Genomic DNA, 15,750 nt, shown 5'->3' with positions numbered 1-15,750 from the left:
TTCGTCAGCATCATCTCAGAACGTAATAACAGTACTCTGATGCAGCGTAACTGAACTGCCCTCACGTGTCGATCAAAGCTGTTGTTCCAATGCCTAGTGTGGGCACCATTGCTCGTTGGCTTGTCCGTCTACAATGTCACAGATTTCTTCTGTTTGTCATGTTGAAAAACATCTTGCCACTGCTCACCGAATCTTTTTTACTGTTTTCGTTTATGCCAACAGCAAGACGAAGTGAGGGTCACGTATCCCCACGCTGTCGTCTGTCTCGAGGGCTTCGGTTTGTTCCAGACGCTTCGGGCATGCCGGAATCAGCTGGCCAGAGGCAAGTCACGTCTTGCGTGATTTTAGACTCCTCTCCTGTAGTACGGCATAAAATGCATAGCGACATGCTACAGATTTCACATATTACAAGCTGCATGCTACAGCACTTGCATGTAACGGAGCACGCAACAAGGAATCGCTATCAACATTGCTAATGTTGCATCACGAGAAACCTTTCTAATGTTATTATCTTAGTGGCAACTGATCTCACACCGTGATATCACTAGTGGATTGCCGTAGGACCGCTTGTGGGGTTCGATCCCACAGGTCCCCACTAGTGGCAAGCGCATTTCCATATCTTAAAGGGGCCCTACAACACTTTTCGAGCATGCTCAAAAAGCGCTGCCGATCGGTAGTCGAGGCTCCCGAGAACACGCGAGCCAAATATTACAGCGATCCGCACGGCCTGGAATTTACAATAAATTCTCAAAGTCAGCTGAAAATCGCTCCCTCTTCTCTCGACAAATGATGTATTAGTCCGCAAAATATGACGCGATTGTCGACAGTTCCACCATTGGCTGATGTTATAATCACGATAACACCCTCATTATTACTTTCGTTGTTAATTTTGAGTTCAATAAGTAGATAATATGTATGTTTATATTCTGTTATCGCGTTAAAAACACCGAACAAACATTAATATTAGCAGTTCCGGTCTCACCGACAGCTCGTCTGCTCGTAGTTGCGTGGTTCCGTTTTCTTCGCCATGCGCAGTGCCGAAAACGTAAATATTTCTGTGCTTTTGACCATCGCCGGTTGCCGTTGAGAGTGGCAGCCGTTCGAGTGTTGCCTCGTCAGCTGAGAACTGCATCGTCGGCACGTTCTCACGACCGACCGAGGCACGGGCGCAGCGTGTCTCCGATAACAGTGCTGGCGTCCGGTAATGGCGGCGCTTCGGGGTCGTCTGTCAGTGCCATCTTACGAGGCGGTGTATCTGAGTATGGGCTGAAACCGATCTCAGCTGTCATTCGTTCCAAACGAGCGCGCAGGTTTGCTTCCATGGTTGGCAGAGCGATGAAAACACTACGGCGTTCGAGGTGCACACCCAACATTACCAAACCGACGCGCAGTTTTCAAGCATGCACGATACACAGTGCGATCGGCTCCGCTCGACGAGAACGATGCAAGCCGACCGGAAGTGGCGGCACAGACCACGTGGTTGCGCCCAGACGTCAGAGAGAAAAAAATGAGGAAAAAACTCAGCCGGCGCTCTTGGGCGGAGCCTCGCTCCTCTGCGCTGCCTCCCTCGACTCGCTGCCTAGCTTTCCGCGCGCTCGCGGCGTTGAGTTGAGGGAGAAAGCTGCGGAACGTGATCTCTATAATTTGGTAACACCACTTAGACTTGACGGATTCGAAAAATTTTTGCGGCATATGACTCGTGAAGAGTCATACGTCAATAATGAGACTATTCCAATATAACTAAGAAAGGTGTTGCAGGGCCCCTTTAAAGAGCACAATAGTGCATCTTCCGGTCGCTGGCACCTGAGCTGGAATGTCACGTGTGATGTCGTTGGTAGAGCAACACGTTGCTGTCAAACCTGGTTCTGGCAGTAGCGATGCTGGCACAATAGTTAGAACCGCAAAGCAGTATGGCCTAGGATACTGGCTCCCCGCTGGCACGGGCCAACCACTGACACTGGCAAAATAGTGGTGCTCATGCAACACCAGACAGAAACTTTCCCTTTCGTTTAACTTTTGGCAGTGGTATGATGTCATGCGTGACATTTCTGCTCAAGAGGCGGTGACCAAAAGTTTCACTATTGCACGCTTTAGGATATGGAAACACATTAGTGTCAAATAGTTATTTCTGTTTACCTTCATTTATCTTTATCTCACAATTACAACACTTCAATTAAAAACTGCAAATAACACCACGTATGCCTTCAATGGCTTCGTTATTGGTTGATTTCATATAATTGCGCTCCACAGTGCGCAGCGCTAAATGACTCCGCCACAAAGCATATGTTCTTCAACATACTAATGGCGAGCTATTTATATTCACCATTTGCCGCTGGCGGTACTCTGAGCTCGGTGGCACTTCAGCGTATTCTCGTTATCACCAGTGTGATGGCACGATGGGTGCACTTTAAAGGTCCTCGCCCCGCTCATTGCGACGCGCTCGCGCCTCCAACCTATACCACCAGTACTTTGCCCTACAGGGTGTGGTCACCCGTGCGCTCACGCTTATCTCGTGATGGGGGCGGTTTGTACTTCTTGTGCGTTCCCCACAAAGGTTGCATTGAAGTTGCAGAGCACACGAAGGTCACTTTGCTTGCTGCAGTGGCCGCGTTTGCAAAAGGAGCGCGCTGCTCAAACAAAAAAAGTAACAGCTGTGACAGTTGTTAGTTTGCGCTCATTGAGCATGCGTTTCGTGTGTCCTTCTTTGTGTTTGATGGTGCTATAGCTACCAAACACCAACAGACATTGTAAAAGCTCTCATATATCAATGCACAATAAATGCTCAACTACCTCTGTGAAGACACGTTTCACTTTCGTGCTATACCGATTCTTATGACGGAGAGATCAGCCATGTTTTTGTTCATATCATAAGAATGCTGTGTCTTTATCTGTGTCCTTATTTAACTTGTGTCTGTTCATTATTTTTTTTTCTAAGTCTGTGTCAAGTTAGTATGTCCTTGAACTGTCATTTCTGTTTGTACGCAAAAAAAGAACAGCACTGTATCTTGTGTGTTCGTTCTTCCCTCTAAGCAGTAAGAACAACCAAGACAATGTGTATTCTTTTCAGACAGCACAATCAATGCTTGGATCATGTACGTGTCACCACATTTAAGCCCAAACATCATATGCATTAAAATGCATGCAACAGCGACAAGCGACGAAAGTGGCCGTCTCGCGACGGATCACTTGGTCGACTGCTCTGTTATGGAAATCTGGAAACTGTTGCTCGTTGCCCGGAAGTTGTATGATCGACTAGCCGATTGCAAGCAGCCAGAACAGGATGTACGTTAGTGAAATTCTGCCAAACAAACAAATAACCAAGTGTTCATACACATTGGAAGAAAAAACCTAATGCAAGACTTCTCAGAATTTTTTATGTCGCTTCGTACAACAAAGCAGATTGCTTTACATTATCATTATTCACTGTAGACATTGCACCAGTTTTGGCACAGAGTAGCCGCTTTCATGCGAGCAACACTGAAAATTTGCCGCCGAAGCCATCACGCGAATGGGGTTTGGTGTTGCAGTGACAGCTTGATCAACGGCAATCTTCGTCACGTCATTCATCGCCATCACATGGATTTTCGCACATATGAGATTTACGCTTTACTGATGTCATAGGCTTCAGCACGTACCTATCAGATACTTACAGATTTGCCCAACTTTTCATGTATGCTTCGAGAAGCCTCCACAATGGTGCCACTTCACCATTATACTAATATCAACTCAAACCTCGATATAACGAGCACGGATATAACGAATTATCGGTTATAACGAACTAAATGAAGAACAGTGCTGTCATATATACAGTATCACAAATAAACGTTTATAACGAATTTTTGGATATAACGAAGTTATTTTCGTGGCAGATGTGACTGTTATAATGAGGTTTGAGTTATCACCTGTGAACATGTAACATATCAACTCCACCTGCTGACGCACGACTCACTTGCATCTGGTTTAACAGGTGGCACTGGCAATCAGGGTCCTGCCGTTACTCCTCCACCATTGAGCTACAAGAAGTGGGGACCCCAGGACATACGTCACGTGCGAGACTGTGAAGCTGTTGGTGAGTCATGCTACTCCACTAATATTGATTAGCATTAGCATTCTCTAATATTCAATAGCACAGTCCAAGCTGATGTTATCAGTTGCGAGTGAATGCAACCGCCTGATGACCGGTCCTTGCAGGAACGGTGGCCCCTCGTCTCTTTGACCAGATGGTCACAGAGTCTATCCGCAAGTCTCACGGTGGCATGGTGCGATTCTCGGCTGCCGCCTCGAGTCTCATGTGCGTGACGGGCTCGGACCCATTCGTCGGCTTCTACTACGCCAAAGAGGTCAGCAATTTGTTTGTTCTTGTCCTTTGCTTTCCTTGGTTCGTGAAATTTTTGTCAGCACAATATTTATAGCAGTTTTCGGTAATTCTAGAGCAGGGGTCTCTAACACGCAGCCCGTAGACCTTTTGCTCACGGCCTGTAGCTTGACAAGCAATTAAGTTTTGTGACTTTTCTAAATAGTACTCGCATTATATATAATCACCTATTGCAATGAATAACACTTTGTTTGGCTAATCTATACAGACGGGACTGGTCTCAAACATTTTTTCATGAGGCGACCTATGGTGACCACATAAACATAAACGTGTGGAACAAGAACTCTATAATTCAGAATCTGCACCCAGATTTAAATCATTATGGTGATGGGTATCTATGTTTTATGACCCATATATAAAATATGGAAAAGACTGTCTTTCAAATCTTCAAATGGCAACGTTAGGTGACATTTTGTTAAATGCCCTCCCTCTTGCTTCAACAACCTTCATCACTGTCCCAGCCCTTGTGGAACTAAATTTCGTGACTGCGGCCTGTTAGCTGAGATGAGTTTGTGATCCTTGTTCTAGAGACTTGCACAAACCATTGTAGTGAGCCAACTAGTTGGAAATGTGGAGATTTGCAGGTACCCTAACTGCCAGTGGTAACTAGTACTGAGTGCATTTAAAGAAATATCGCTTCAATTTTCTCCCATTACTTGCAGGGCTTTGTGCAGCCTCACCTCACAGATGTTGCTGTTGCAGTGGCATCACGGGTCAAAACCTTCCTCGCTGAGTAAGCACCGTTCGTTGCAGCTTCATGCAGATTCTTCGGTTAGGCTTAACTGCCATGCCTAATAGAGCGTTACCTTGCTTCCTCGATTGCCACGAGTTCAAATATGTGAAATAGCATCATGCTGCTCTCGAATGGATGACCGTTCTCTCAATTGTTGTGCCCCTTTTTGTGCATCGTTGAGGCAGATCATCACCTCAACATTTCCTACACGGGAATGGAAACGTGGCGCCCCCCATGTGCAAGCCCCTCCCTTGATAGAGCATGGCATGGCCTCCAAGGTCCCCAGTGCAGCTACATGAGAGAGGCCGTTCTGGGGGATTGGTTCACGAAATAAAACTTTGGTGAAGCCCTTTCAGTCATCCCTTGGCACAGAACAAATGTGAAGTTTCCAAAATGGCAGACAAAGAATCTTGTTTCATTGAGTCTTTTATGTCTTAATGTTCTGTTCATGTGGAATTTTCGTTAAATGGGAATACCGTATTTATTCGAATCTAAGCCGATGTTTTTTTAAAAAAAACGATGTGCAAAAGGGGGGGGGGGTCGGTTTAGATTCGGGTAGAATGATTAAGCTTTTTTTCTTTTCTGGCCTTGCGAATTTCAGGGGTCGGCTTAGAATCGGGGCCGACCTAGATTCAAGTAAATACGGTAATTCATCCATCCCAGCTTCACTATATGTGGACGTGCTTCTTCTTTTATTAATAAATCCCTGCTTGCTCCTTTGGAAAGAAGATATGGTTTTTATAAAAACTTGAGAAGAAACATACTGCTCAAATAAGAGAGCTGCATCTCTTTTTTTGTGCGTGCCATTACTGTGCAGCAAACAGATATGTTTAAAGGGACACTAAAGGCAAATATTAAGTCGACGTTGATTGTTTAAATAGCGGTCCAGAAACCTCTTAGTGCTACTTCTATGCCAAGGAAGTGCTTATTTTGAAATAATATCACGTTTTAGTGGTCCGCATCGCGTTAGCGCACTTCAAATCACCCGCCTGAAAGCAGTCTTTCACACGTCACTGCTGCCATGCCCAACGTCGCCCGCCTTAAATGCACGGCGGCGTGCACTGGCGGCGTGCACCATTCAGGCATCCGGCGACATCACATGCATGCGGCATTTTGTCAAACTTTCTGTCAGAGCGACTTTCACGGATGCGTAAAACACACGCGGCAGTATGCGCTACCAAAACTACCACTGAGACGCGACCGCGTGAGCGAAGCAGGGCGCCAGGCGAAGCGCAGTTTGCAAAAACGGAACCTTTGAGCCACGCGCGCCATTCCCCATGGCAACGTCAAAGAGGCTATTTTTTCCATGAATCAAACAGAAACGAACAAACAGCATTTTATTACGTCTTTTGATGCACAGAAGGTTCTTTTTTTTATTGCTGCTAGTTTGATTACTAGTGATTAATTGTAGGCAGACTCTCATACGTCATCGGGATCATTTTGAAAATGTGCAGCTCGTGGCTCTCATTGTGTGATACATTTAGCTTAATTTCTCGGTAAGTAGGGCACTGCTGTTGATAATATTGCCGTTTTAGACGTTTTCATACATTGAGCTTTCACTCTGACATAAATTGTTATTTGCCTTTAGTGTCCCTTTAAGGCAATGTGTTGTGTACTGTGAAATATTTAAGAGCTTTGTGAAACCCGCAACAGATATTAAAGTTGTTAGATGAAGCTTATCGCCTGTTAAATGAAGACAGTTTAAATGTTATTGGCAGTTTAAGGGGTGAAATGAAGTTAATTGACCATGTTTAAGCATTTATTTTACGGTAAAATAACGGAAAGGCAGCTTCTTCTACCATAATAAATATAAAAAATATGTCATCCCTGTATTTTGCTGCTGTAATTTGCTACTGTTGTGATTTATGTGCTGCACATCATTCCAGCTCCCTCCTGGGGAAGCTCACAAAGACACAGCAGGAGGAAGTGAAAGCGCCTCCCATCGAACCGGCCACGGGAGTACCGATGCGGTAAGTTATGACAGCATTGACAGTTATGAGAGTTGTGACAGCGGTAATTACGACAACTTGTGTCTTGTGATAGGTAGTGACAGCTAGTGCCATTGTGCTGTTGTGTGCAGTGAAAAAGCTGGCCACATTACTCATTTGGATGAGAGGCAGAGTTCAAGAGTGCTCGTATACCGCACCTTAAATTGTCATATTCGTTTTAAGGAACATGATACGTGTTAAGAACTGCGGAGGTTGAAATCAACACTGCCTCGATTCTGAAGATGCCGCCTGCGCGTGCCTGCGAAATGGTGCAAATCGTGATGGCCTCATTTGTTTACTCGATAGCTGATGCTGATAGCACTGTAAGGCACTAAGGCACTTTGAATAGCTTGTGCAACTGCTGCGTCAAGTTGTCGTCTGTTTAAGCGTTTGTTGCCCATTCGTGGATGTCAGCGCCTGCCAATGAGACATGATTTACCTTTTGTACTATCGGATGATTGCAGTACAGTGTCTTTATGCAGGCACGTGTTGCCTCATGGGCGCTAATAACTCATTTTCACAGTCCTCCTCGGTGTTTACGTCTTGTGGTCATTCGTGCAAGTTTTTTTCTCGATGAAATGACACTCGCTCACCACTTTAGCTTGGCTGAATATTTTTCTGTAGTACTTCCTTAAACCTCTCATTTTTTTGGTAATCGGATAGGTTAAATTCGTGAATACACAAGACTTTTACTGGAATACATGTCTTCAATCCAATTACCAACCGCAACAGCCATTCTCAAAATACCTGTAGTAGTTGAAGTTAATCTTCAGCTCCCCCACCCCCTACACCCGCACTATGGCATATTTTAGAGCCCGTGTGTGCAGGTCTGCAAAATAAACAGAACTTGCTTGGACTCAAACATAGATTGTGTATTTCACCAAGGGCTTCGTCGAGATCGACAGGCTCTGTTGAGCTCAGACTTGCCAAAATACTGCTAGGCATATGTCATTCAAGTCCACTAAATTTCTACTCAGCTGGGCCCATTAAGATCAATTCGCCAGCATTCTACTTGGCATGCCTCATGTGGACTTGCACTCAAGGGTTGGTCTGAGTCATATTGAGTCGACTCACGAGCGAGTTTGCTCGTTTGTTGCTTTCTGCTTTCAAGCCCCATAATTTGATTCATTCTGACATTGCCACCCCCCCATATCTTTCATGATTTTCGGCTAACGGGAGATTCCCTCATCTTTCCCAGGTGCGGCATCTTCGACAGGCATCGTAATGGCATGCGAATCTTCCTGTCTCCGAGCAAGCAGATGGCCGCCGTCACAGATAGCGTTGGCAGGATTGTCCTGTTCAGCGTCTTTCAGAACACCGCCACGCGCATCTGGAAAGGTGAAGAGGCTATCAATATAACACTATCAATATAACAGGAATTATGAATGTTGCTGTTTGTGTTCAGTTCTGTCAGCTGCACACATGGATATTTACTCTCTTTTTCTAAAAAGACATCAATTTTAAGTGTGCGTTTTATAAATGTTAATTGTACGCACCAAAAAAAAAAATTGGTAACCGTGTTGATTACAGGTGTACAAATACTTGTTCTTTAAATTGAGTAAGATTAAAATCGAATATGCTAGCAAACCAGCTTCAATATGAAATGAATGGCTTTGTTTGTAAGCATTTCTTCAATGGTGTTTAAATATTTGTGGTATTTCAGTAAAATCTATTTTCTGATTATTTCTCGCATTTCAAAAAATGGTCGGAAGATAGCGCGCTTAACTATTGTTTCTCTTTGGTCTGGGAACATTTTTTTTTAACTCACTAGGCTACCGTGATGCTGAGTGTGGCTGGGTCGAGGTTGAAGACAGTTCACCCGACACTGCGATCAATGGAGTGCCGAGGAGAACGCAGTTTCTCATTGTCTACGCACCACGCTGGGGTCTTATCGAGGTTAGTGGTGTTTGCATCCGTTGCATCTTACGTGTGTTCTCTATTAATTTAAATAATAGTAAAAAGAGCCAGTTAATTGCCTTTGCTTATGAAAACACGTTAGAGAAGTAGTGCTCACAAGATGATTAGCCATTTGAGTGAATCTGTGGATCAGTGTAAACAAATTAGCATGAAAAAGAAAATCAAGTGCATTGGTTTGAGCTCTTCCCATAGTCTAGCAATCACAAAGTGTTTTACAGAACTTTTTAAAAAATTTCTCACCGCAGGTATGGTGTCCACACCAGTCTTCGAGAGTGGCTGCCTTCGAAGTTGGGAAAGGTGGCAGGTACCGTGAAAATTTACTTTAGCCTCCGCTTCTCAATCCACAAGTATTTTTTTCTCTGTTTACCTGAGTTGGTGTGAACTGGGTTATCACTAGCTAAAACTTGAGGTCCTCGTTTGTTTTTTTTCCACATAAAAATATAAAAAGGAGTTGAAGATGAGAGCAACATATGGTCAAACTGCTCTACCTGTCATATGCCAAACGATGGGGGTTAAGAAGGTTTGCCATTTTACACTTCTGCAAATGTTAAATAGCAAAAGGTGCTTGCTCGCATTGTCTCTTTTAATGGCCACAGTATCTTGATCCTCTGTAGGAGGTCGCAGATTTAATTTCCAGTGATTACAGCCACACGTTAATAGAGTAAAATGCAAAAATATTCGTGCAGTACTTGGACTCAAGTGCACGTTCAAAGACCCCAGGGGGTCGTAATTGATCTGGAGTCTTCCACTGTGGCATCTAACACGTATGATCTTGCTTTTAGATGTCGCGCCTCATGAATCAACCTAGTAAAGTCTCCTCCGTGAGGCACCATGGTCAATTTTGTGTGTGATCGAGATAAAGCTTAGCTAAAGAAAGTACGAGTGTACAAAACGTGCCAATCTTGTCAATTTTGTTTGCGTTCAAGACTCCTGTACAGTAACTACACACTTATGGGTCTGAACAACGTACTGGTCAAGACTGTACGGCCTAACACCTACCAGTGCTGCTACATGACGTCCGAGGGCAAGCTGTACGCAGTGGCTGTTCCTTTTCACCGTGTCCTCAGGTACGGCCTTTTGTGATTTGTAGAATGCTCGTGCAAGCTACGTTAACATGTAACGTACAAGAGTGCTGTTTCTTGGGCGAGTTGGAAATGCATCTTGAAAATTGTAGCGCTTGTGAATATGGACTACAGGAAGGCACACAGACACACAGTGCTTCCGTCTGTGTGTCGGTGGGCCTTCCTGTAGCCCATGTTCAGAAGCGCTATCCTTTTCAAAAGTTAACATACAGTCAACCACAGATGTTTACGGACCACGCGAGCTCGTGGCCAAGAGCCTCTTCGCGACGTTTCCACAAAGTCAGTGGCGATCGACAGCAGCCCTACACCCAAAATGCATCCCTCCCTTAATTGATGGCCTGGCTATTTTCTCACTGACCACAAATATTTTCCATCTTTCACTTTCTAATGCGATGCGCTTTTTGGCAGCCGTGGCTACGTGCTCTTGTCTCGAGAGCAGTCTATCAGCATAACTGTTATCAGTCTCAATCTATCTCACAAAGGGACATCTACCCCATGGTCACCGTGATAGCTGTGATTCTGCTATAAAAGTAGAAGTTTGACGGGCATACTGCAGATAAACGCTTTGTGTGAAAACAACAAACTAACAATGCGCTGCGCGGCAGTAGAAAATTGATATGTCAGTGAATAAAAAGAAGACCCATTTCCGACCCAGCGCTGTGGCTGAAGGTAGGTGGCGTTGTCAGGCAGTTTCGCATGCGCTTGCAGGGTCCATAAACTTTTCTGGCTGACTGTACATTAAAGTGCGGTACATCAACGTACATTAACGTAACGTATGTTAAGGTAATTGTGACGTATGTTAATGGTGCAGTCAGTCACGATGCACCAAATCAAAGAGCTTACTTCAAAATTTGTGTTACCCAATGGGACAGCTCGGCAGCTGTGGCTTCTCGCTGCAAAGGGTGAGGGTGCGGGTTTGATTTCCGGCCTCTGTGGCCGCATTTCGATGGGGCCAATGTTTGAAAACGCCATTGTACTAAGATGTGCATTAGAGAACCCTAGCTGGTGAGAATTTTATTTATTTATTTATCTGTCTGTCTGTCCGTCCATCCGTTCAAAAAGCCTCCCTGGATTCCAGCAGTGTTACTGTGTGAGGGGGGGTTGTACAATGAATACCATACATACATTCATAACTGGAAGCACTACAAGGCAATGGGATCCCATGAACGTGAGCAGGATGCTATGGTACATGCATAAAACAAGACGATGTTAGCGAGGGACAAATGTGACGTATAACTAATGAACAGATGCAGACACACGCATTATGAGGGTACATCTTGTCACACTATCAAATTATACTGTTGTTAGCGAGGACCGCGAATCTCAAGTTCTCCACTATGGCGTGCCTCGTAATCATGTCATGATTTTGGCAACAAACTGCTCAGAATTGAGTTTTGCATTTTTAACGAATCTAACAAATTGCTGGAAATGACGAAGCGTCTTTTGTCTCGTCTGCGACAGCGAGCGCAGCCGTGCCCGCGACTGGCAGCTGCTCAACGAGGTGCAGGTGCTGTTGAAGGAAGTCGACCCGCCCGTCGACGAGGGTGAGTGCTGGTCTGAACAAGGTCAGTACTAACAACCGCTTCCATTTCCCTCTTTTGCACTAACACTCTCTCTGTTAGGCTATTCTGTGTCTTTTTTGTTGCCCCTGTAGTCATAGGCATGTGCACGGGAGGGCAGGCCCCCACCCCCCCTGTATCTAAAGTAGATTAAGAGGGTAACAGCGCGAACACACACCCACAAGAGAGACGAGAATCACTCTCTTGTGAGAGTGATTCTCGTCTCTCTTGTGGGTGTGTGTTCGCGCTGTTACCCCCTTAATCTACAATATGAACCAACTCGCCCAAGAAGAAGTATTAATGTCATCTAAAGGGGGGAGCGAATTCCACCCCATACCTGTGCTTAGTTGGACCTTTCACATGATTTTTAATGCGCAGGGTTACGGCTATGCATATCTCTTGAGGATAATAGCGAACGAGGACACCCGATGTTGCATTAAAAAAGACTGTTTACTTCCCATCTTTACGTTTGGAAAGCTGGTGACAAATGACAGGCTGCTGCGAGAAGCACATCATCGCTTCAGTTTCTTCATCCATTGCCAACCTTGTTTCTTTCAGACTCGGCCAACTGGCTCAATGTTGCACAAAAGCACGTGACGCACAGAGGTTTGGTCCAGCTACTGCACGTGCGATGACAACTCGCTGCCCTAAATACACTTCGAATAATCACTGAATTACCTAATCACTTTTTTTTTGTTCTCATAAATTCTATTCTAATGACTCCGCACCATGTGAAAATATGGCATCTCTGGTTCTGCCTCTGATACCTTTGTAATTTTCATTTGTTAATTTTTTTCTCAAGAAAGACAATTGCACTGTGCAATGAGACAATTGTCTCTGCTCACAAAATGTTTTGTATTCCCCTAGAATCATGTTATGTTTTCCTCTGGCTCCTCTCTCATACTTCCATGGCACTGTCTTCTTTCCTGCAACTTTTCTCTCTTTTGCACCTTTCTCTGTTTTCCTTTTATCGATCATGTCGTTGTCTTGAGAACAACTGCACTGTAATACCCACTGTTATATGATAGCAGCTAATGCGTTGCACCGCTAAGCTGAAGGTCGCAGGTTCAATTCCCCAGCGATGGCAAGCACATTTTGACGCGACCAAAATTTTATAATAATCGCATACGTAGACTTGGGTGCACGTTAAAGAAACCGAGGTGGTCAAAAACTAATCTGTAGTCCTCTACTATGACATGCCTGATAATCATATTGGGGTTTTGGCATGTAAAGCCCAGGAATTTTTTTTTTTGCCGTAGTAAAATCTAGCTTGTAGTCTTGTCAAACACTTCATACCTTTATTTCTCTCCTGTCATATTTTAGACTGGGAACAAAATTCGCTAACGCTTGAGATTACTTTGAGAAGCTTGAGAATCAGCCAGTTGAATCATGCCATTACAAGTATGCGAAAATGCACTAGTAATCTCTGAGGCAAGGTTGTGATTGAACAAGCGTGTTGGTATATTTCCACTGTATCCCCTGAAAAAAAAAAGGGGGGAAGCACATTAAGAATGGCAATAAGGGAAGAAGGAGTGATGATCTATTTAAAGTTGTAAGTATTTAACGCATTGTGCACATTTGTGCACGAGCATCTCTTCTCTTGTTGCATCACGACTGTTGTCCAAGTGTCCTGTTGTCATCGCTCTGTTTCCTTGCAGCCCAGCTGGTTGCAAAGCTTGGCCGCCTGTTGCGTGACATGAAAGCAGTCAGCGTGCAGCAACAGGTGACGTGAATTTATAACCAAGGTCCGCGCAAGTTCTGTCAGCTCTTGATATGTCCATATCTTCCTATTTCATTAAATTCGCTGTCGCAATTCATGTTTACGTTCATCACGATGGAACGTTGGGCAAACTAGTTTTTATAGTACTTGAAAAGGCATGAAAAGACTATTACAGAAGAAAGACGGAAAACAGGATGATTTATTGTTATGTTTCCCATCTTTCTTCTGTGGTAATCTTTTCATGCCTTTAGAAGTGTGCATTTTCCGTTCATATTGTCAAGTACTGATCACCTTCATGAAGTCCCCTTTCATTTGTACGAACCAATGCATTTACTCCTTTGTTTCTCAAGTAATATAAGTACATATAAATGACTGAAACCACTTTACCATCTCTGTTGTCTTTTCTACAAATTCAAATGTTTTGTGAACATATTTGAAAAGTTTGCTGTGACACAGTGTTTGTGTTTGTAGTGTTTCGTGACTCAACCCTAAACTGCAATGTCATGTGGGTCTGGGATATATGTAAATAAGTATGTATAGTCTACATCACAACACATCAGTCACACAGCCCTTGTAGATGGTTCATCAAATTTCATTCAGCTCGTTCAAAATTCACTAGCCGTAACAATTGCAACTAACTAGTGGTAGTCGTAAGTAGTTCCAATCCAAGTGTATTCCTCCAAGCTAATGTCATCATTACCCCAAAGCTGAATTCTGTGTTCAGTATTGGAGATAGTATTGTTGTTGGTGTTATTTTTTTTTATTATTGTATATGTTGCATTGCTTTTGTATTTGTTTTTTGTGTCTGTGTGTGATAGCAATATGAAGATAATGAGACCTAAACTAACATAAGTACACACGTTTGTCTAGTTTCATAGTAAAACTATGCCTTAATGAATCGAAACTGTGCACAAATTGTGCCATTTTATTAACCTGTATTTTTAAATTCAGGTGCCACGTTTGTAAAAATTTTTTTTCAATTCTTTTTGCATCTTGTCCATCCCACCGAGTTGCCGATTCCTGAGATAATGTGGGTGGCTAACTTTACGCATATGGACGAGGACGTGCCGGAAAGATTTTAGATTACAGAAACTGAAACGAAACACGACCCTGAATTTATGAAACGAGCTTTCTAATAAATTGCTTGTAGTATCCTCCAAAACTTATTTCTGGCACTGCCTGCATAACTGAGGCAGCTTCAACATCGCAAAATAAATATTTTTACAATATCTTGACTCTGATGTTTTGTGCAGGCCTTGGAAAAAATCGTTCACAGCAGCAAGGCGTCGCACTTCGTCGTTTCGACGATACTCGGGGTGCTCGAACCGAAGCCGCGGGAACAACAAGGTACCGTAAACAATATGACCGTGTCATGCCTGTCATTATGACACAGTGGTAATGACACACTTGCAGCAAAGCAACAATGTTCTGGGTTCCATTCCCAGTCGCAGCAGCTTCCTTCAAGTGAGAGCAAAATACTAAAGTGCATGTATACTAGCAAACTTTGGAATCCGGTGGAATAGTTAAAATTAAATAGGATCAGTTACCATAAACAGTTGCCAATTTAGGATAACAGAATGAGTTAGAAGGGGACAGGAAGTGTATTCAAAAGAGGCCACCGTGACCGGGATTCGATCCCGCGACCTGCGGGTCAGCAGTCAAGCACCATAACCACCGGACCACGGTGGCGGGATCTTTTGCCAAGTATCTTGTTCACAGACAGTTATTATCGTATGTCTCACTTGTGTTTTCTTTCTCGAAAACCCTTCATCTGCAACTTTCTTGTCAAGCTGAAAATTCATCGGCCATTTGTGATCTAGAAGTACCAGACTCGCAGCATTTAAACAAAAGAAAGGTACACAAAACAGGTGATGTTTATTGTTTGGCCACAACATGAGCTTCCAAGGGTGCAAACTTTTATCAGAGCGTAGATGTTGCTTTTAAGACTGGAATGTGCTGTATGTATAGTGTTGCAGTGGTGATGATGATAATATCTTTTGTAGAACACTAAACCTGGCTTACCACAGATTAAAATTATTGAGAAAGTGGAATAAAATATACATCTTTTATTTGGTACTTACTGTCCATGCTCTAATTGCCTGCCTCTATGTCTAGCATCAGAAGATGAAGAAGTCAACTGCGACTTCGATACCGAGCTGTTGCACAAGACCTGCCGGAGACTCCGGCAGCTCTGCCACCTCCACAAGGCTGTAGACAAGTCGCAAGTCGATGACGTTTACGAGCCATCATCGGAAGAGGTTTCAGCAGAGGTTGGTGCACTCTGTGTTTCAAGTCCCTGGACGTTTCGTTCGGCCAACGTGCAAGGCATAAAACCAGTGCAGAATGCCTGGTTTTAAAAATTGGTCATCAAAAACT

At 43.9% G+C, this 15,750-nt stretch overlaps 1 protein-coding gene across 1 annotated transcript in view; it reads left to right on the top strand.

Moving 5' to 3' along the window:
• Positions 1 to 15,750, top strand: part of LOC119401598 (rab3 GTPase-activating protein non-catalytic subunit-like) — a 52,873-nt gene that overhangs the window by 6,290 nt on the left and 30,833 nt on the right. Inside the window, 13 exon segments of the mRNA XM_037668499.2 lie at positions 223 to 322; positions 3,968 to 4,069; positions 4,192 to 4,340; positions 5,038 to 5,108; positions 6,995 to 7,078; positions 8,295 to 8,434; positions 8,868 to 8,992; positions 9,259 to 9,317; positions 9,940 to 10,080; positions 11,557 to 11,639; positions 13,313 to 13,377; positions 14,628 to 14,721; positions 15,490 to 15,644. Coding sequence (XP_037524427.2) covers positions 223 to 322; positions 3,968 to 4,069; positions 4,192 to 4,340; positions 5,038 to 5,108; positions 6,995 to 7,078; positions 8,295 to 8,434; positions 8,868 to 8,992; positions 9,259 to 9,317; positions 9,940 to 10,080; positions 11,557 to 11,639; positions 13,313 to 13,377; positions 14,628 to 14,721; positions 15,490 to 15,644 — 1,368 coding nt within the window.

This window comes from Rhipicephalus sanguineus, chromosome 8 (assembly GCF_013339695.2).
Source record: "Rhipicephalus sanguineus isolate Rsan-2018 chromosome 8, BIME_Rsan_1.4, whole genome shotgun sequence".
NCBI lineage: Eukaryota > Metazoa > Arthropoda > Arachnida > Ixodida > Ixodidae > Rhipicephalus > Rhipicephalus sanguineus.
The sequence above is the reverse complement of the archived record's forward strand: the minus strand, read 5'-3'. Positions and strand labels throughout refer to the sequence as shown.